Source organism: Glycine max, chromosome 5 (assembly GCF_000004515.6).
Source record: "Glycine max cultivar Williams 82 chromosome 5, Glycine_max_v4.0, whole genome shotgun sequence".
NCBI lineage: Eukaryota > Viridiplantae > Streptophyta > Magnoliopsida > Fabales > Fabaceae > Glycine > Glycine max.
The window spans coordinates 39,409,077-39,431,585 of record NC_038241.2 but is presented as its reverse complement, the minus strand read 5'-3'; the positions used below and the strand labels follow the sequence as shown (position 1 = coordinate 39,431,585).

At 30.4% G+C, this 22,509-nt stretch overlaps 2 protein-coding genes across 2 annotated transcripts; one reads left to right on the top strand and one right to left on the bottom strand.

Annotated features, from left to right (window-relative positions):
• The first annotated feature begins 8,126 nt into the window (after positions 1–8,126).
• Positions 8,127–9,475, top strand: LOC100782098 (protein LURP-one-related 17-like). Its single transcript, NM_001252797.2, has 2 exons — positions 8,127–8,466; positions 8,955–9,475. The coding sequence occupies exons 1-2, from the start codon at positions 8,179–8,181 to the stop codon at positions 9,354–9,356; spliced, it is 690 nt and encodes a 229-aa protein (NP_001239726.1). The 5' UTR covers positions 8,127–8,178; the 3' UTR covers positions 9,357–9,475.
• Positions 9,476–10,204: 729 nt separating this feature from the next.
• LOC100782637 (uncharacterized) lies at positions 10,205–15,063 on the bottom strand. Its single transcript, XM_003525323.5, has 7 exons — positions 14,777–15,063; positions 13,558–13,896; positions 13,317–13,472; positions 12,024–12,364; positions 11,279–11,783; positions 11,121–11,153; positions 10,205–10,976 (listed from the first exon to the last, which is right to left on the bottom strand). The coding sequence occupies exons 1-7, from the start codon at positions 14,862–14,864 to the stop codon at positions 10,459–10,461; spliced, it is 1,980 nt and encodes a 659-aa protein (XP_003525371.1). The 5' UTR covers positions 14,865–15,063; the 3' UTR covers positions 10,205–10,458.
• Positions 15,064–22,509: the final 7,446 nt, after the last annotated feature.

The following is a 22,509-nucleotide window of genomic DNA, read 5'->3' as shown; positions in this document are numbered from 1 at the left end:
TCTTTGAGGAAAAATAGAGGGATAATTGGTTTGTGTTGGACTAGCAAAGAGCAGAAGGAGAAAGTTAATTACTTGCTTGGAAAATGATAGATCCTTACCATAAGAGATTATACAAAATGAAACTCAAGCCTCAAGGAATTGATCAACTTTGATTTTCTCCTTTTTTGTTCACTTGAATAATTTGACTTAAGATCTGTTTTTTTTTTTGTTTTATTATTGTTTTATTTCTCATGGTTAATTAAGCTCGGGTATTAATATGAACTTGTACTAAACTGTCAATTCTTAACTTAAAAATGCTTAAAAAAACAATAAATATGCATCAAGAAACATCAATGTTCAAAAAAATTATTTTAGAATAATTTTTTATCTGCTAGATTTTTTTATGACTTTGAACAAAATTAGTCTCCAAAATATGTTTTTTCTTTCTTTCTGAAAATAAAGTGAGCCAATTCACCCAACCCAAGGGACAAGTTGGGTTACATTATTTGTGACTTGCAAAATGTGAGACAATTCAACTCCTTTTTTAGCCAACAAACAATGTACTTTCACAGCTCTATATTGACAAATTAATGACAGACAAGTAGATGATACATATTTCCTCCTATAAATAATTATTGAATAAAATTTACTAAGGTACGTGCAAGTCCTCTACTATAATTTACTAGTTATTATGTACTTGTTATATTGTGACTCTTTACCGGGACGAGACTTGGAATTTTATTTTGGAATTATTTGATGCTTTTAAAAAAAATTAAAAGAAATAAAAATAATAATTTTATACACCTTCGTGGGATGAAAGATTAATATGAAGAAAATAAATATAGAAAGGAAAGAAAAAAAAGATAAAAGATATAATAAGTAATGTAATAGGAAATAAAAAGAGAAATAAAAAATGAGTATAACTAAAATATAAATAAAATGAATTTAAAAAAGTTATTTTAAAAATAATTATGTACTTTGATATCAGTTTGAAAGCGTGGCATGGATCAAATAAACAGAGTAAAAGCAAATGGGCTTTACGCTAGACCTGTGAAGGTATGACAATATCTCTGCCGGGCATTTGAAGTTGGCCATCTAAAATATAGGGCCACTTTAAGCCCAGCAAGAGGTTTCGCTTGTAAACCAGGCTTCAAGTTAAGTTAAAAGAATATATGACATTTAAAATAAAATAAAATTGGGCATGCTTCAAGACCTCGAATTTACGCATTTTCACTCATAATCACATCCTCTTTTGTAATTGAATTAATAAAGCTAGCTGAAAAGTTAGTTAACAGTTAAAAATTTGAAACTGAAAAATTAATTTTGTATATTATAAATATTCAGTAAAATTAACTGTTAAAATAATTGAAAAATATAAAATAATAAAATATAATAAAATCATGATTTATTTTAAAAAAACAATTAAAAAATTGAATAAATATATAAAAGATAAAAATAGAAGAAAATATAAAAAGATAGAAACTAACATTTTTAAAAATAATACTTCAAATAACATTTCAAAAAATAAAATTAAAATTTGTTTACCAAGTAGTCAAACAAGTTTTTTTCAACTAGTAAAAAAAATTAAAACCTAACTCAAATCGTTGAACATAGCCTGAATAACAAACTATTGTCTAATATTTTTAAAGTTAATTAATATACCAGTTCTAAAAACATTAAATTGTATAAACTTAATTTTCAAATTATTTTGTATATTAAATAATAGACAATTTAGTCCGGCCTTACAAGATGTGATTATGTGTTGATAAAAAAAAAGTGATTATGTTTGTTGAATAATAAGATTAATTCTTATGTGAAATATTTATAATCTAGATGGAAAAAACAAAAAACTTGTCTTCAATACCGGTACATAGTGATATCACTAATTAGTAATTAAGCATCAATGTTAATAATAACACTGTATCTCCACGCCTCCTACAAAAAGTAGGTTTCGTTGATGTACCCATGCATAACAGAAAGTGGCGAGCGCGACAACTTGGAGGTGACTTTTAATTTTTTTCTTTCTGGTTTTGGACGGTAAAAATGATTAGGGTTTAAGGGTGCAGTTATGATAAATCTTGAGTGTCATTTTGTTGTATTTAATCTTTCTGGATTATTCTGTTTTTAGTATTAAACTTAAAATAATGTGTTGTATATTAATTACCTTAAAAAATAATATATTCATGTTGCTTAGGCGTATAAAATACAAAACAAGTTTATAGTTAACTGGTATTTTTAACACCTTGTTTGAAATGCATGCCAAGGTTTTGATTTGTAGGATTTCCAAGCTATTTCTAAGATGCTGTGAGAATCAATCACCAACGAAATGGTCAAGAGCAAGGTGATAATTAAGATAGCGCAAGCTCATTATTTAATTAGTGAACAATGATCAAATCCTCCTAAATATTAATTGTTGTTGCTCGTCTTGTGTGTTCGCCTTTGTTCTAAGGAACCTATATAATGTAGGATTTGGTAACCTTTAAACCTAGCTTGCATAGCCACCCATAGTCTCTGGCTTTTATTTACCAAGGGAAAAGAAATAAGTGAAGAATTTCCCCCACAAACAAGTTGCGGGTTTTAGTAAGTTACTTGCTCAATTTGTTCTTAGTGGAACTCGCGTAAATCCCACTTTCCATTTGTACTAAGTCGTATATCTCGTTGAAAATGTGATTGATTATGGCCTTTGATTGTAGTGAATAGGTATTCATAGGAGGGATCCTTGTGTTATGCCACCAACTTTTGTAATCTGCTGGCCTCAGCCAATAATACTTTTTAGTTAAAGAGCAAAAGAATCTTCAAGTTTGTAGATGTTATTACTTATTAGGCAGCAGACAGTAGAGGGATCTCTACATAAAAATATTATCTAAATTTAATTTTTAACGGAAATATTTTTTTTTTGTTTTTATTTACTTTTTTTTATTAAACTTTGAATTAGTCCAAATTTATTTTCGTTGATGAATCTAAGGTTTGGACAAAAAAATTCTCAATATCCTACATCATTCTTGTACATTTTGTACGTGCATTCTTATAGAGTATCTGTATATCTAAAAAGAGTATCTGTGTATGCACTTGACTAATTCCTATAGACTCCGTGCGCGTGTGTACGTGTACAATAAAAAATTAACCTATAATTAATTGAAAGAGTAATATACAAGCAATAAAAAATGTATATCTTCCATGAGCTGAAATTTATTTAACACTAAACAATAAATGATTAAAAAATGAATAAAATCGCAATATTTTTTTGCAAAAAAAAAGTTGATTAACTCAATCATACTATATGCTATTAATTAATTCTAAATTTTTAATGCTAAAATTAATCAAACATATATAGATCAATAATATTTTAAATGATTAAATAGATTGGCATCATTATTTATTCAAAAAGATATTTTAAACAAAAATTGAGTCTAATTATTATAAATGCGTCCCAAACATTATTCCAAACATGCTCCATGAATGATTGCACAACTGATTTTTCAAACACATGAAAAGTCTTTGACATATATGAAATATAATTTAAAATATAAAAATAATGAATAAAATCTTTCTATTAATAAAACTAATATTTTTTATGATATAATTAATTAGAAAATTATTTTATTTATAAATGAATTTTTTTACCCTTAGCATTATATAAATTAACACGGAACTATACATATCTACGCATACAAAAGTGTTGGTTGGAAAGGATAACAATTATGTTTATCACAGAAAATCAAACGCAATAACGTGTCTCTTATGATATTATGGTTGAAAATGTTTAAAGCATTCGTTTTAGTTGGATAACAGAACAGTGAAAACACTGAAGCATTGAAGACCTTATCCATCCTTTTCGGTAGAACAAAAAGACTGTGCAAATGCTTCTTGTGAAGCCTAATGCGGCACCTGTACTCCAATTTCACCAGAGAAGCGCAAAAGCCGTGTTTGAAAAACAAGCATGTATTTCGACACAGGCAATTGCAGATTATGATGATGATGGAGACACTATGCATGAGTGTGATCACATGCATGTGTAGGAATAGTTCCTTATATTGTTCCCTAATTTATTTTTGTATGAGGTGATAAGAGAGAAAAAAGTAGGTTCCTGAGATAAAGTTGCTCTTATTTCAAATGGTATTAGTAAATTCTAGAAAATTGTTTTAAATGCTAATAACATGTGTATGGTGTGTTTGATCTTTATTTGCCAAAATTGTTTATAGTTTTTTTAAATGTAATTAAACTAGACTGCTCCTATAGTTGGTGGAGAGTAGTGGTGTAAGACACATGACAAAGTGTACAATTGAGGGAGATGTAGAACAGAATAAAAACAGAAAAGAATATGAAAATAACAACTCCAAGCTTTTTTAAAATTATTTATTTATTTTAAAAACACTTTTAAAACTTAATATTTGGATGAGGAATTGATTAGCAAGGAGAATGTAGTTGTTTTAGAAATGATAAAGAAATCAAGCATAGCCCTGTTATCTTTCATGTTGGTGGGGGACAGGTTGATATTTTTTCCTTAATATTGTTGTCATCAAAATTGTTTATTTTATGAGCATTAAGTGGCCCAATCACTCTTGAATTCCAGGAATAGATCATGGCTCACATCTCCGTTGATCTATTGGCTAGACACATTTCTATCTAATATTGTACCGTACAACTCGTATGCTTAGCATATGTCCTATACTACACTGGGGCATGACAAGACACGTTACTGAAGAATACTTAATTGGTAAATTGGTGAGGATTAACTTGAGTGTCAAACTTTTTTTTTTTTGCATGTATTCCTGTAGCACACTGAAGTAAGGAGATTTGAGATCAGACCAATATTAGATAAGGAAAGAAACCTAACCTGACTAGTTGAGTAATGAAATTGGTAAGAACAACTATAAAGTATTATGGTAAGATTTTTATCCTAATTTAAAAAATTACCAACTAGAGGTAATTAGAATGGATTTATCTTTATCTCTACCTAATCCAAATTTTTGGTGGAGTCATTTTCAAGAAATATAAAACAAACAAGCTATAAGAAAAAAAAAAAGCTAGGAGAGAAAATGTTATGCACTCTAACCGTGTAAAAGTAAGTGCAAATTAAATACTTTTACATTCTCGTATAGTCACGTTCTACTGTGTATGGTAACAAGGGCGGATCTAAAGGGGAGCTCGAGCTCCCCTTCCTTGAAACTTTATATATATATATATATATATTAAGTTAATTATTATTAAATTATATAAAATTATTTTTATATGTGATTATTATAATAATGGTTAATATTAATTAGTCTAAAATTATGTAAAATTAGTTGTATTTGTTGTTTTATTATAATGATTAAAGTGATAATTAAAAGAAAAAAAATTATAATCCCTTTATAAGGTTATAAATCCATCTAATTTATTTACTTTTATAATAATTATCTTTAGCAACAAGTGATTGAATAAAGTTATGCATCCCCATTAATCTAAAAACAAAACATAACAATCTTTATGTGAGTCACCCAGGATTGCAGGATTTGTTTGGAGGAAGGCAAGAATTAATGTGACGGTTTGGGGTGAGATGGAAAATTCGGAAGAGAGGGGACAAAGTAGGTATTTGAACTCATGTATTGGCCTGCACATATATTAAAAAACTCTTTCTTAAAAAACTTAAAAAAAATGTTTCATACATAAATATAAATAGGAAGGTTACAGTATAATTCCTCAGCCAAGGGACTTTATTAGTAAGTGTAATTTATAAAGAAAAGCCATGCTAACCAATGTCTTTAAAATATCAGTTAAAGTATAAAAATTAAAAATATTATTAATACTTTTATCATGACTTCCATTGCATCCCAATATGATTTTCACTAAGGAATATATGTTAATGCAAAACTTATAATTAAGATTAATTATATCCATATTTCAATTATGTTCAATAATTCAAAATTAATTTTGATTTTAATTTTATCGAAACAGTATTTATTAGCTTTAAACCGATCTTTCGGTAGTGATAAAAAAAAATCTTTCATTCGATTTCTGTATTTTTAACACTGCACTTTGTAATTCCATTCTTTACTATTGTACTTTATTTGATCGTTAATGGTGTCTTTGTTAATTTACAGCAACAATGTCTCCTCTACCTTAATTATTTGAAGAATATATGACGTGCAATTTGCAAAGGGGGCCAATACATATGTCCTTTGCTTTGTTTGTTTACGTACGATAATTAACTTAGCAAATTAGTCAATTGCTATAGGAAAAAAAATAGTCAAAAAGATTTTGGAATATTAGAAATTTTCTTTGGTCACTCTATAGCTCAGTGGTGATGAGTCCTCCCTCTATAATTTCAATCACTTCTTGGGGTTCCCTTTTCCGTCTCTTTCGCAATAGCATACGTAGCCAAGAAACATCAACAAACAATTTTCAAGCACTCCAACCTTTGAAAACAACATATGAGATATGTGAATCTGCGATGCAACCTTGCCGGCCACGCGTCTCAATTCTCCAACACCCGTTACTGATGATTTCAACATCAACAGTTTTCTTTTTCTTTTTCTGGGAATCAACAGTTTTTTCCTTGGATCTTCGGAAATATCTCCTTTCATCCGTATAATCCAGAGAGAAAAAAATGTGTGTATAGATTTAACAATTGTTCTAATAATTTATGGTAAGTACCATGGATAAAAATGTGTAACTAATATATATTACAATAATTATTGAGTCGACAAACTATAATCATTTCGGTGCTAAGTTCGCAATGCCTGTAAGAAACAGCATCTGATGTTGCGTGTATTTTTTTTAGTAGACTAAAATGTTCTTAACCTCTTATAATTAACTTTTATAATTGATCTCCCGTGACTGAATTCATAAATTCGCTACACACTTACTTGCGCATCTTTCTGCATATCACCGCTCATCCTATACATCTTTCAACACTTTTCTTATAATTAATTAAAATTTATTAAAAATTATCAATTTTAGTGAATCATACTTATTATTTAATAATTTTTTTTGCTGATTTAAATATGAAATCCATCCAAATTAATAATTTTTAAAAATTTTAATCAATCAAAATAAGTATTGGAAAGAGAGTCCAAACAAAATATTGCTAACATTTCTCATTATGACTATTACAAAATAAATAATGCCATTTGATGTTTATTCTCTTTTTAATATTTTTATCCCCAATTATTAAAAATCAGTAACCACCATACCATTTTATTTTAACTTCAAACTGCATTTATATTTTTTTAAAGCAAATTACTATCTAAAAAAATACAGTTAATTTTCATGTCGAGACACAAATGACCTATTTTATTTTGCACTGGTGAATGATAAGATCAAATTATTTTGGACAATATACTGGATCCCATATATGGGAAGATCTCAGTCAAAATGACCAACCTTTATTTTTGAAATTTTCAAAATTCGAATTTATCTTTTTTCTTTCGCTTTCCTTATTCACTTAAGAATTTAGACACTATGTTTCTTACTTTATCACCACCACACAAATCTGTATAAAGAAAGCCTCAAAAGTGAATATGTATTTGAACTCCGGCAGAATAAAGTAATCGTGTGATAAAATGTGAATGCAAGTGAGCTGTTTAGCAAGCAGTCTTTTTAATATTTCAAGTTGTACCTTATAGTTTATATTTCATTAGTTCCTTCTTCTTTTTTTTGTTTTTAATCAAATTATAAAATTATAAGTAGGACATATTTCACAGTTTTGCGAATGACTAATGTCAGTCAACAAATTAACTTATTATCTTTAATGTAATTTTTTTTTCTCAACAACATTTTTTGAGATCTCAAAGAATCCAATAAAATTTTATGGGATCAATGAAATGTTGGTAAGTGATTTTCCTTTAAAGAAAATTAGAAAAGTAAAAAGAAAGAAGTCAAAGGAGTGTAGAAAACAATGCATCTGGTCCTAGAGCGTGTAACTTTTCATAAAGACACATCAACATTCTCGTCCCACACTAGCCTCCAAAAAGTTCCTGTGTGCTTAACTGCTAATCGACCCGTATTGTCTCCCTTGGCTTTGTGCTAGAAGCAGAATTCTAGACCAACTCCATCACCTATCCCTATTTTATTCGTTGGAAACGTGTCCATATTCCATGTCTTGTCAACACGTTAACTGTAGACCTTGTTCCTATAAATATAACGCAACCCCTTAGAATTTAGATAGATTCCGCCGAAAGAGTCTTGCTAACTACTTAGACTGAAGGAAAGAGAAGCATGAGGGTGTTTTCTCGGTTCAAATTTCTGTCAAGAGCAGTGCACGAGGAACAAGAGGGTGAGCATGATGGGGAGAGAAACAGGTACCCTTTAACAGAAGCAAGTTTGTGCACGTCCCTAACGCTAACAGTTTGGAGAAAATCCCTTGTGATTAGTTGTAAAGGATTCACTGTGATAGATTCATATGGAAACCTTGTGTATCGGGTGGACAATTACATCATGCACCCTAACGAACTCATTCTTATGGACGCTTCAGGAAACTCTCTTCTCACCATGCGCCGCTCCAGGGTATGTGTATAATTAGCATTCCCTTCATCTTTCTTTCTACGTTTTAATGCATAAGTTTATCGCTTTTCCTATGTTAAGACTTACCCGCATTTAGCTAATCAACTTATTAAACAAGTACTAATCATATAAACACTTGTATATAAGCTGCTTTTATAATCAAAAGAAAATATGATTAAACTATTTTTGTATAAGTCGTTTAGAGAATTTATTGTAGTTAACAAGTTATAGTGTACCATAGATTATTTTCAAGTGTCATGTCAGAAGATAAGTTCAAATAAATTGTAAATAAGCTTTTTTTTAATCGTGTTTTTTAAGCCCATAGCTAAGGATCAAAGAAATGATAAAATGGCAATATTTATAAATGCAAAATCAGATTAAAGAAACGGGGTAGGAGGAGTATATAAAATTTTTGGATGATATTTTGTCGGTTGAGTATATAAAATGCTATTTATGGTTGTTGATGACATGTTGATTTTATTTGATTGCAGAAGCTAGGGTTAGTAGATAGATGGTTTGTGTATGAAGGGGAAATGGGGAAGCAGAGTACGAGGAGTAAGTCGGTTAAGTCAAAAGAGAGACCAGTTTGTTGTGTACGGAAGCGTGTGAATATTTTAGACGGCAAAGCCAACAAGGTTCAGGCCTACGTGTACCGCGCTGCCTCGGATTCAGATAAACGACATCCGGCGTTTACAGTTGAAGGTTCCTATGCACATAGAACATGTAAAGTGTTGGATGAGTACAAGAATGCCGTCGTTGAAATCAAGAGAAAGGAGGCCAATACCAAAGACGTTTCTTTCGGGATAGAGATTTTTCAGTTAGTTGTTCACCCTGTGTTTGATCCTAGTTTTGCCATGGCACTCGTTTTACTACTGGATCAAATGTTTTCATAATACTCTTCCATAGAGTAACACATTTCTAGTTTCTATAGTATACCATTTTACTCGAAAGGCACTGTAAATTAGCTGGAGAGATCTATATAAAACTAAGAAAAAAATATTGAAACAGTCAACTACAAAGTGTTTCATTTCATGTCAAGCAAGAAGCTACACAGATGCGCATGTTTGGATCTGCATCAAAGATCCAAGCTTTCCTCTTAATTCACATCAATTTTGACTCAAAAACAAGAATTACTTACTTCAGTATGATGTGCATCAAGCAAACATGTGGTTAACCTCTCAAAGTTTATGTTAGGAATGGAATTCATTTCCTATGAGGCTGAGTATGCAAACAGTTCAAATCATCAGACTGCATCCTCGCTATTAATGGCTTAAAAGTTAAAAAGAACTAAAACTTCTTTTAATTCAATAAATAACGTATAAAGACTACAAGTATTATCCAGGAGCACATAATGCATGAGGTATCATTTTAAGTTTTAACCATATTTCTAAAACAAGGCTATATACAAATATTAGACACTGCTGTAAGTTACAGCTGCACATAGCTGCGAACAAATTTGGATCCTCTCAGCTTCATTCCCTCCAGCAGCCATCTTGCAGCCAGCATCTAAACCCTTAAATTTGTTATTATGCAGAAATTAGAGAGAAAAGAGGATATAAGAGAAGGTTGAGATTTTGGACGGAGGGAAGTGTTGATGGAGAGCCGGAAGGATATGGATCCGAAACCGCAAACGTGGCATTAGTAAATTTAGCAATTAACCCAGGCAAAAAAAAAAACTAGTATAAGAAGCATGCTATAGAATGGCAGTTGCATGCAATTCATAAAAGATACACACAAAGAATGAGGGAACTTAATCTCACTAATGCTTCGTACTCTAAGCAAAGAATTCTGCTGTTTTATACACCTGTTTTAATGTTACAACATTTGGATCATGTTTGCCTCTGAACATAAACACTAACAACAAATTCATCGCAGGCTTGCAGCCACAACATAACAATATGTACAAAGTAGCCTTTTACTAACCTAACATTTGCTAATCACACAACAGCTGCCAGCTGCTGTCTGCTGATGTGTTTACTGCCAATAATTGTTTGATCAATCTGTGTTGTCTCTTCCCCTTTTCCAGTCCATCGCTACTACTTTTCCAACCTGCTTCTGACCATCATGAGCCTTATCTAAATCCCTTGCAGGTGGGGGCATCATATAATGTTGCTTCAAGATGCTGGCATTTGTACGTTTGTTTTCCACAAAAGAGTCTCTAATTTGTTTACTGGGAAATGATCTACTTGATTTTGAAATAGGCCACACAATGTGCCCTTTCTTAGCAATATTGGAGTGACCACTGTTCTTATTCTCGACTATGGAAAGTCTTGGCTTCTTTGAGGGCATTATCTGCTCCACACTTCTGGCCACCATGTCAGATCCGATCATTGAAATTGGTCTTGAAGACGTCTCCTCAAGTTTCTCATCTGATTTATAGTGGCAAGATTTCATGGCCTTCAGTGAAGTTTTCCTTTGCCATTTTAAAATTCCATCTGAACTCTGCCTCATTAAGTGAGTTGCAATTTCACAGAGAGTTTGTGCAGCAGTTAATATTATTGGACAACGTTCATCTGTCACAAACAAAAATGCTAAGCAGGAGGTCTTGCTATACTAGAAACTTCAGTAAAAAAGTTAGATTAGAAAGAACAGATTTTCAAAATAGTCAAACAAGTGTACACATTCAAAAAGATGTGTTGTTCTCAATAACAACATACCATTTTCTTTAGTATCAACTTGGCCTCCAAATTCTGTATTTTCAGGACAGAGATCAGTAAGATAATTCCCAGAGAGAGAGGGAGAAGAGAAGAATCAGATGATAAAAAGAAAGTAGAGATAAGCAATAACAAATTCAAGTAGCCTAAGAAAAAGTTACCTGCTTTAGCCTGAGAAATTTCTGAACATGGTACAGAAGATGAAGAATCCAATTGATGGAAAGGAAGGTTAGCAAATAAAGATGAGAAATTCCTTTTGTCTGAACTACCAGATGAAGGAACAAGGCTCTGATCATAACTGAATGAATCAAGGTTTGAGAAGGAACTGCGATCAGCATCTGTAGAGCTAGCAATGACACCTATCCTTGACCATTTACCTTGGCACATACTTCTACTTGTTGATAACTTACCTGCGTCAGAATTAGTTCTAGAATGACCAAAAGCATGTGACCATGGAAAGGTTGGCAGGCTTGGCCGACGAGACACTTGCTTGCCTGACCGTTGGTCATTACCATTCTTTGTGGTAACAGCAGGCTTGGACACATCAAGCAGCAAAGACTCCAAATCCTGGAATGGATGGAGTGCAATTCGTTCCAAAACATCCTTAGGTTGATGTAACGGGAAGTCAAGTGGACTAGTTGTACTTTCTACTTCACTACAATGATCCTGGAAGTCAAGCACTAATAAGTACAAAATGACATTAACATTATATACAGTTTTATTATCAGTGGAGGTAAATTAGAATAGGCATACATGACCAAGTAAAAGCAAAAAGTTTTAGTGCCTGAAGAAGCCAAATAGGATGGGGCAGCCTTTACGTAACATATATGAAGCAATCCATTAAAATTCGAATTTTAGTTTATTAAAGCCAAAAATGAATGCATATTTGAAACATTTAATACTGACCTTCTGACATGAAGACATGTCTAATGTGCAAGACTGCTCTTTATCCCCATTACCAACACTTTCTATTGCACAAACTGAGCTCAATTGGCAAGTTGACATTTTCATGTTGGAGGAGTAATCCATCTCGGCCATATTTTGGGACCGAATGGGTTTCGGGTGCTGAAGGATAGAGCATGCCTTTCTAACTGAATTTAAAAAACTATCACTCATACTTGATGTTTTCTTCCCTTTATCTTTGCTTAAAATGGGGAAGTCAAAAGTGCCCCTAAGAAGCTCCTCTAACGGTGGTTCCTCCATAAGCTTTGTGACATCATGAAAATCATGTTTCAGACCATATAGCCCTGGCAACAGTTTCCAAAAAATTGATTGAAATTTATTCAAGTTTCACATAGTAATCACAGCTGTAAAGCATAAAAGAACCTAAACAAAGTATTCTGGCAGAGAACCTGAGCTTTATTAAAATCTTAAGTATTAATTAAACAGCTTATATTTGTTGCTTGGAATTGTAGATTAAAGGTGTCAGAACATATATAATTTGCTGATGTGGCCGCATGTGGGTTAGGTACTAACTATTAGACATAAAGCTAACCGATACAAAATCATATACTGGGAAGAAGCAGAAATTTTGATATCCTCACATAAAGAGCTGGCTCAAAAATATTGGAAATTATAATTAAAAAAGAATAGCTGATACTCTAAACTTCTACGAAGGCAAAGAATTGAACATTATTAAACTGCCTCCATAGTGGCACAAGTATAGCCAAAATGATATTGAGTTCAAGATTCAAGAATAATAATGCAACAAGGTACAATTTTGAGAAATCAAGGCATTATAGTAAGAAGACTGCAGTTGTTAAAGTATATCTGTTATGAGAAATCAGCAATATAAACATGCCTGATTGCCTTTTAAGCTGGATAAGCAGATAATCAAAATAGGCCTGTTTCTGGCTTCAATATCATTACAAACATGGTAGTAAAGAAAAAAAGAAAGGAAGTCTCAGTTGTGTCATGAACTTGGTTTTTGAAAAAGAATACACAATGTATATCCATATCAGTAGACAACTTCAGATGAGTTTTCTCACATATTAAATGGAATGACCTGAATTGTTGGATAACTTAAGTAATTAATGCTACAAACACACAAATCAGATATCAAACAGGTTAAATGAGCCCCTGGCTATCTTCAATCACAATGTTCAAGAAATACATGGAGAAAAAAGTTCACGAAGAAAGAGAAACTACAGGAGATTTATGAAGAAAGAGAACAATAAGCCTAATAATTACATTACATACCAAAAAAGTTGTTCCCCCCAGATGTAAAACTGAAGATTGATGCACCCATCTTCATAGAGGATGACTCAAATTTAGCCTTCACAGAAGGCACTTTAAAATTCCTCTTATCACCACGCTTGCTAGAATTGCTCTTTTGCTTTGGTAATTGATTTTTCTCTACACCAAAAGAAATCAAGGAACATAAAAAGTCAAATAGCATATAGATAGAAAGCAATAGATGGCCTGTTTGGTGGGAAAATACCTGGAGAAGTACAGTTTAAATTATGCAATCCAAGTTTGTCAGAAATATCCTTTGACTCTTCAATTCCATTAGGGCTCAAAGAATCTTCTGGTTGGGACATCCGTGGCCTCTTTGAACAAGAACTATTACTCCTGTTTGATTTTGCTGCTTTTCGTTGTAATGGTACACCTTCTAATCTGGAATTAATTACAGAAAAATTTCTTCCATTACCACTAGGCGTATTTTTGGACACCTCTTCACCCTCGAGATGGGGCAGCAGACTAGAATTCTTAGAGAGTTGAGTTTCTACAAATTTATTGCAGGAAGGAAACTCAGGCACAGTTTTTATACTTGCAACATCTGGCACAATAACAGTGAGTCAGTAAAACCATGTAATAATGAATAAAAAAGCAAAAGGATGATGAGTATATCACAAGTTGAGACTGAAATTAATAGGCTAAACCTAAACCCAATAAGGGACAATTCATCCAATACGGCATGCATCCAAGAAATCAATATCTATTAGGAATAGATGATTACTTGAAACAGTCCGAGTAAAAGCTATTTATAAGTCAAACAACTGCAAAGTGCAAAAGAAGCACATTGGTTTAATCCCGCCTGTGTATGGGGGATGACTCAAAACCAAGCATTGAGCAAACAGAGTGAGCATCTCCACCACTAAGCAGAGCTCCTCCAAGTTGGAGCCTCCAACACTGAACTAACACACATATATGGCATGCTTCAAATATACACTCCAACAACTTCCTCTCCCATCAATGGACAAAATAATATCAACATGTTTCCACATTCAACATCAAGTTCAACCTTCCGTTATCTTTCTAATCAATATTATTGACAAGTGTAAGAATTACAAGACTGCTGCCGTAGTCAGAGCAGTTGTCACTACTCACTAGGTTCATTTTCAGTTATAATGATGTAAAAATTATGAATATCCCAGTCAAAGACAGTACAATAACTCATAAATTATCTAAATTACATTTTCCCAGCTTCCAAATTTGCATTATTTCATAACGCTCAAGACCACCAGCAAACAAACAACAGAATATCACAGATCAAATCACCAAAACCCCAAAGCCAACGACACACACTCATACATAGACACAGCAATAACAAAAAAAAGAAAACAAAAACAAAATAAGGGTTAAAAAAATAACATAAAGAAGAAGAGAAAGGAAATAGAAATAGAAATAGAAATTGGGGAAAGGATAATGAGCGAAACCATTTTGAATTAGCGAGAAACCCTCCGATCCCATCAATTTGGGGGTGGCTGCCACGTCAAGTGGTAACGGCAATTCAACAGCGTCCATGGACGGAACCCTAAACCCCTTCGCGAATCTGGTAGCTGTGGCGAGTGTAGAGTGAGGAGAGAGAAAGTGAGTGTTTGGTGCGAAGTAGCATGTTGCGGCTGTTGAAGAATTTCTAGGGCAAGTTTTGGGATTCAAAGATTGCTATATATAGTTTTCGGGAAATGGTCTCAAGTGTTTGGTCCTAGGGAATATTCCGGTAAGAGCAATCCCACATTATTTTATAACACACTTTTATCTTTATGAAATTGAGAGTTAGGTTTTTCTCTTTTACTTAATTGACGTGGCATTATCCATTTTGTTCATGGATCAATTAATGCAGGTTTATCACCCAGATTAACATATTATTAAGTTGTAGTCCTTTTTTCTTCAGATATATAGAACTACATCTTTTTAGGTTAAGCGTTATTACCTGTATGCTTATATAATATTCTTTTAACTCATTTATATTTTTAAGAAAATTGATAATATTAAAATTGTTAACAATTAATATATATTTTTTTAAAATTATTGAAACTTGTAATCTCTCTTTTTGTTTAATTACTTTATACTTAATTAATTAATATATGTTTTTCTTCTTTTTCAATCCTTTTAAAAAGAGAAAATAAATTTCTTATAAAATAATTAAGAATATTTTAGTCAAAAGTTAATTTATGCAAATAAAATTTAAAAATACTGTTGTAAAAGGGATAAACAAATTTTTAAAAAATTTCTTATACTTAAAACTTAAAAACAGATGTATACTTTATTTAGGTTACAGCATTAAAAATACATAAAAAATTAATTAAAATAATTAACTTTCAAAAACTCAATTTCTAATTTTTAGTTTCAAAATAAAACTCCTTTGGACAATTTCAATCCTATTAAAATTAATTTAAGAATATATTTTTGTAGTGATAAAAATAATGAGGGTAACTATATTAATGGTGGTGATGACCGTATCATTGGTGGTTAAGATAGTAATGATTGTAATGTCATAGTAATAGTTATGATGATAATAACAATTGTAGTAGTGGAGTGGAGGTAATAATAGTATTAGTGACAATGATGATGATAGTAGGGATGACGATAAAAACATTAGTAATTATAGTGTTAATAATGATTCTAGTAGTGATATCGGTGTCAAAAATGATGCAATGTTAGTGGTGTTGATGTTGGTAAAATTGGTAGTAAAAAAAAAAGTCATTATCAAAGGTAGGAAAAGTGTTATTTTTAAAACTAAAAATTAAAATCATAATTTCTTTAAATGAGCGTAAACATGTTTTAAAATCAGTTAAAAATTATTATAGGTTCATTTTTGTCAAAAATGTTTTATTTGAAAAATTACATTTAAAATAAAAAATAAAAAACTCACCGTCACCCTCAAATAAGTCCTTAATTATTAATTTCGAGTTAAAAATTTGAAAGTTTAATTGCCTTAAAATTTAATAGAAGTATCAATTTTAGTATTTTTGTTCGATTCAAACCTACTTAGGATTGGAAAAATTCAAAAAAACTATTATTATGTTAACTCACTTATACATTTTATTTGTTAATAATTTTTTATTAATAACTAGTCGGTTTGTCCGTGTTTCTAAAACAATTTATATATATAATTATTTGATTAAAAAGTATAAAATAGAATACGCGATGCAACCAAACATTGTGGACAAAAATCAAACAATAAAAGAAATTTTATTTTATTTAATTATTTTTAAAAATTAAAATGATAGAAAAATGAAATTAGAATTCAAAAATATTTATATTTAATTAAATACTTTTTTACCTCACAAATATCATCTTATAATTTGATTGAAAAAATTTAATGTAATGTAATATAACAAATTTGATAAAATAATATGGCATTTAAATTTAAATAATAATATTTTAGAGTTAATTCAATTAGATATTTAACTAATTTGATACAATAATATCTTACATGTATTCTTTAGGGATTAGGGAAGACATTTTGTTTGAGACAAAAAAATCATTATAGACAATAAAACTCAATCTAAATATTTAACATAATTATATATCTTGACTTCAAATCAAAAGCATTAACAATGTTAAAATAACTTGTCATCATGTCATTTGATTCACACACTCAATGATGCAAGTCAATTAAATATTATTAAGTAAATTATCTTTCAAGTTTTTTTAATTTTCTTCTAGGTTAATTAAAAAAATAAAATTATATCTACTAATTAAAAAACATAAACCAAATATAGTAGTACATAAAAAATTATATAAAGAAATCTCAAATAAAATCAAATAAAGAAATCAATACCCCATGCATTGCATAGATAAAATCTAATATTTAAATTGTATGATTATAATTAATTGTCATAAAAATATAACTAATTATTGATGTCATGTAATTAAATACTTTACAATTATTTTGTTTAAAAATTAATTATTGATATCATCTTTAGTATTTTTGTTTGACTAAAAGCCCCTAGGGTTGATAAAATTCAAAATGTCACCAATGTGTTCACTCACTTATACATTTTATTTAATAATAAATATCTTATAATTTTATTCTTGTTACAAAGATACTCTCAATCGATTGTGGCCATGAGTTGCACACACACCAACAAAAAAAAAAAAAAAACAATTGTTGTATGCGTTGTTAAAACCTCTTGACAAAAATGATCGAAGGGGTAACATCATTAATAATACGTACGTGTCAGTAGCAAAATCACACGTTGTGAAGCATGACATGTGAACCTTAATTGATCAATTTTTTAAACCTAATGCTTTGGTCAAACTACTTAATTGATCAAACTTGAAAGAAATTTGACCAATTTCAATTAATAAAGAGAAAAATAAAATGAAATTTATGTAAGAAAAGGAAAACACATATTCAAAATTATCTCATTCTATTTCATATATTTATATTTGCAAATCTAATAAAAAAATTGATGAAATCTACGGTGCACCATCATTTTAGGTGATTCGCTATCTATCATAAATTATAACCTCATGATTGATCTCATATCACAATACTATAATGCACCTTCCACACTGTAGTGTCACCTTTCTTTTTTTTCATCAGCAATCTCTGTCGTTGGTAATCATTTATCGTTGGTAGAGACAATTTTCAGTGGTGATGTTTCATTTTTTTTCCTTATTCTTTCCCTTTTCCATCCCAAAAACAACAAGATGATTGTTTCGTCTTTCTTTGTTCACCGTGATGTCCATGAACATCATGCAACCCTTGATTAGTAGGTTGAAGAAAAACACTAATAGGAGAACAAGGAACTTTAAAATTATTCAAACAAAAAAGAAAAGAAAACCTACTTGAAATATAAAAAAATTCAACAAATAAAAAAGGGAAAATGACTAAATGAGATTAGAGGCCATAATGAGGTGTTGAAGAAGAACCAGATCGTCGCATTTAGCTTCGAGGTGAAGCAAAATTAAGTATGTATAACATTTTGCTAAGAATAGGAAACACAACCCATTAAAAAAAAACAAAAATGGGGTAAAGGATATTCTTATGACAAGTGATCACCGGTCGCATTCTTGTCATTAGGATCAATCCTCTCACGTATTACAACTAGTGTCCTAAACCGACTTTGCTAGGATATTCATGTTTTTCGAATTTAAAGTAAAAATAAAAATAAAATTGTTATTTTCTTCATCAAGGTAGAGAAGAATATATACCATTCTGAAATTGGCATGGAATAAAAAGCCTTAGATTCCCGTACTGTCTATATATAGTAAACAGCTAGATGGAATATATTCTAGAATCTAGTCTAATCTGTAAAATTATCTAGGACTAGTGAACAATACAGAGTCTGGCAGCTGCCACAAAATTGTGGATATTTGGGACAATACCAAATAGAATCTTAAACAAAATCTTATGATAAAATAACAATGTGGGGAAATGAGTAGAACAGTTACCAGTTCCTGTTGCAGCTGCTGCTACTATTCCCTGCTTTCTGATCCATAAGCTCCAATTGAGAATATAGAGGTCTTGCATTTTACATCAAATAACTGATTCAATCAAAATAATATATTTGTCCTCTAAAATGGCAGTAGTGTTACATAATCAAAATAATATAGATTACCTTCTCGTGCATTGCTGGGACTAAAAAATGACGTCTAACTCATCATATTTCACCATCAGCCGGGATGAGCCCTTTCCCCATTACAAAGTCTAAGATCTCAGTCAAGATACCCTGCACATGAAGAAGTACTAAGAATAACATCCAAGTACAATGTATGAAATTAGTGGAGGCTTTGAATTCTCTCTCAACATGTGTTTTGCAACAGACGGATCAGATACTATTACAAAAGACTGCAGGATAACCAAGAGCAAAACTCAGTAAGAAACACACTGAGCTCAAAATTCTATTTATGTATTCATAGAGAATTTCCATTTCTTAACTGCTGAAGTTCTAAAAGCTTTATTTCAAACGTTGAGACTTTAATCAGAACACAAATAAATCTGAAACTGAATCCTGTCAAACAGAGCAAAATCAAATTTTAAAAAAAAAGAATAAAATAGAAATAATAGTGAGAATGAGAATTTGTTGAAGAAATATTGGATTTCTCTCAAGGCCAAAGAGGTCAGCTAAGATCCAAAAGCTAATACATATAACAAAAAAAATATAATTACAATAATAAGTTATCCCAAAACCAAGAAGAAAAAAAAGAGACAATCACCCCAACACCAAGAAGCATTAATCTGAAAAGACACGTAAATCCTCCATCCAACCTAAGTGGATTCTGCACATGAAACCCGGGTTACATCAAAACTAATTCCATGCATGGTCTTGGCTGCATAATATGCAGGTTGGATTTAATTTCTCCTATGAGCAATGGTGAACCAACTCATCTGCTTGCATCGTGGAGACAGGCAACTTTATTGAAATGGTTTCGATTGGTATATATTTGTTGCTGAGTAGAACGCATGTTCTGATGCGGGTTGATGGGTAATATATATATGGTACTGTGGTGATTGGTGAGAATATTGTATTGTTGTAAATCGGGATTAGGAAGTTGGGATAGCAAAGTAAAGTAAGCACATGTAACACGGGGTTATAAATTTAACCTCTTTAGGCTTCTGTATTAGGGGGAGGGCATTTCATGCAGGAACATATAGTGTGGATAGCTGTTGTTAGTGGTGGTTATCTAGTATTTCTATCTGCTTATGATTGAAATACACAATAACCTCCTCAAAGTTTCTGTTTTTGGTACCTTGCCCATAATAATATATATTTAATTTTGCTGACAAAAAAAAACATGTTTATATGTTTAGCTGCCAAGTGAGCTACCTCATGAATGTTACTCAAATATGGCTTACGAAAGAAGCATGTTTAAACAGTTAGACATTTGCTTTCCACATGTAAGTTGAAGATTTCATGTCTCTCTAGTTTGTTGGCTGCTTATATGGTTTAGCTCTTCAAACAATGAGATAGCCTAAATAATTTCATTATTAGATCTATCACCCAGGCCAGTTTCTAACAACTTAGATTTACCATAAAAAAAAAAAGAGACAATGAAATCCACTTCAGATTTATCATGAAATCTTCTCTGCTTCAAGCAATGCTGCCTCTTTTGACTTTGTGAGTGGTTCCAAAGCTTTCTTATCTTCTTGTAGTGATGCAATCTGAATACAAAATAAAACTAACAGTGAGCATAACAAAAAAAAAAAAAAAACAGCAATCAGAGAGTGAAAAACTACAAATGGACAAACTTACTTGGGTAAAAGAGAAACTTCCTTCACAGTCCCAGAATCATCATGGTATGAATTCTTCGTAGTAGTATAAACTTGCAAAAGAGCCCTTTAACCCCAATTTAAAATCACTAACTCTACTAAAAGAACCAATCAGCACACGATCAACTGTAATGGATAAAATCCCTTATTCTTGCTTTTACCGTGGTCCAATTAGTTTTTTTTTTTTTAATTTAAGAAAAAAAAAAAACAGAACAAACCCAACCAATCCCATACCGAGAGACCCAAATGGGATACTGATAGATGGGAGCTCGACACGTGGAATTACTGTTGTTTTTTTTTGCATCTAATAATATTATTCATCATGTTTTTTTATGACGTTATTAGTATAAATTTTTTCTAACTGAAAATAATGATAAATTTTTGTCGGGATTATGAATGAATATAATGTAAATATTTTTTATCCAATCTATTTATTTTATACTCAATGGTTAATCGAAATTCAAATTCTATAATACTTGATTAAGGGATACAAGTTGATATCATTTCTAAATTTTTTCATAGGAAAATAACAAAGGAATAAAAATTGGAAAATTACAATACTTGACAGATTTAATTTTATACTCATTATTTCTTATTTTTTTTAATAAAACTTATAAGTATTTTACATGTTAAATTTATTATTATTGATATAATACATTATCGTATACATGATTTTTTTTCAGTACAATATTGTCAAGGACGGATTTATTAATAACCCCCAATATTTTTTAAATTTAAAACTTTTAATATATCTTAGTTAGGAATTTTTTTATATCAGCTAGGATTATTTTTTACTAAGGAGGCTTCTCTGTAATAATTGTAAATAATTTCATTTTTTAGACAAATATTTTTATTTTTATTTTATAATATTCAGTGTAGAGATAATTTTTCTTTATTTCTTTAGACAATTTTTTTTTAGTATCATTGATTTTTCCTTTTAATATTTATTTCTTTTACAATTGTAATATACTAATTTTAAAGGCTATACATGATTGTATTTATTAACTTTTTCTTTTATATTAATTTGATTATAATTTTATTTGAATATTAAAAGTTATTCATTAACTTTTGATAATGGGGCAAACTTATAAATACTGTATAAACAATTGACTTTTTGAATTTTGAAACACTCAAATAAATATTCTCTCATTCTATTACAATTCTTCTTAAAGAGTTGATGTTTTTTTTCTTCTTAACATAACATTTTTTGTCTCCTATTTTTTTGTTTCTTCTTATATTATATATCATATATAAATATTTAATTTTATATTAACGTAAAGTAAAATTATTATTTATTTTAAGTAAATGGATTTATTGTTTATTTTATTTAATATTTAGTTTTTTTTCTAGAATTATTACCTTATCATATTGTTATTATTTTATTTAAAAAATGATAAAAGTTACATAATAAATATAATTAAATCAAAACATTTGCTAATACTAAATAAGCTAAGATCAAAATAAAAAATTAAATATTATATGTAAAAAAATTCAAAATACTAAAGTCTACAATATATCAATCTAAAATTCTTAAAAAATAATTAATTGCATCATTGAAATAACTCGAATGAAAAATAAATTTAAGTATTGAACCAGTTGTAACTAATTTAATTTAAGTGAGAAAAACCAATTAATTAAAACAATCCAAATCAACATAGTTAATGTATTTTAGATTGTGAGAATCATCATGTAAATTCTAAGTGACGAACAGCCACGAATGCAAGCTCTTCATTATCATCATAGGGTGATCATGGTGTGCTGGGGTAAAAAATATATAACTCAGGAGAAGAAGATGAGATGACGTGGCAACGCATTGCACGTGCGAGGGGTGGGGTCCCACGTCCCAGTCTATTAAATGGTTTCAGATAGGATTCAGGAATGTATCGATGGGAAGGTATCATATTATTTTTATTTATTTATAGTTAGTTATTAATTAGTATTCTT

What these genes read in the sequence shown, in the direction of transcription:
- LOC100782098 (NM_001252797.2), top strand. Translation starts at nt 8,179, where the DNA reads ATGAGGGTGTTTTCTCGGTTCAAATTTCTGTCAAGAGCAGTGCACGAG. An exon ending in TCACCATGCGCCGCTCCAGG is followed by an intron (nt 8,467 to 8,954) that starts GTATGTGTATAA and finishes ATTTGATTGCAG; the next exon opens with AAGCTAGGGTTAGTAGATAG.
- LOC100782637 (XM_003525323.5), bottom strand. Translation starts at nt 14,864, where the DNA reads ATGGACGCTGTTGAATTGCCGTTACCACTTGACGTGGCAGCCACCCCC. An exon ending in ACATGTCTTCATGTCAGAAG is followed by an intron (nt 11,784 to 12,023) that starts GTCAGTATTAAA and finishes CTTGACTTCCAG; the next exon opens with GATCATTGTAGTGAAGTAGA. An exon ending in AATTTCTCAGGCTAAAGCAG is followed by an intron (nt 11,154 to 11,278) that starts GTAACTTTTTCT and finishes CTGAAAATACAG; the next exon opens with AATTTGGAGGCCAAGTTGAT.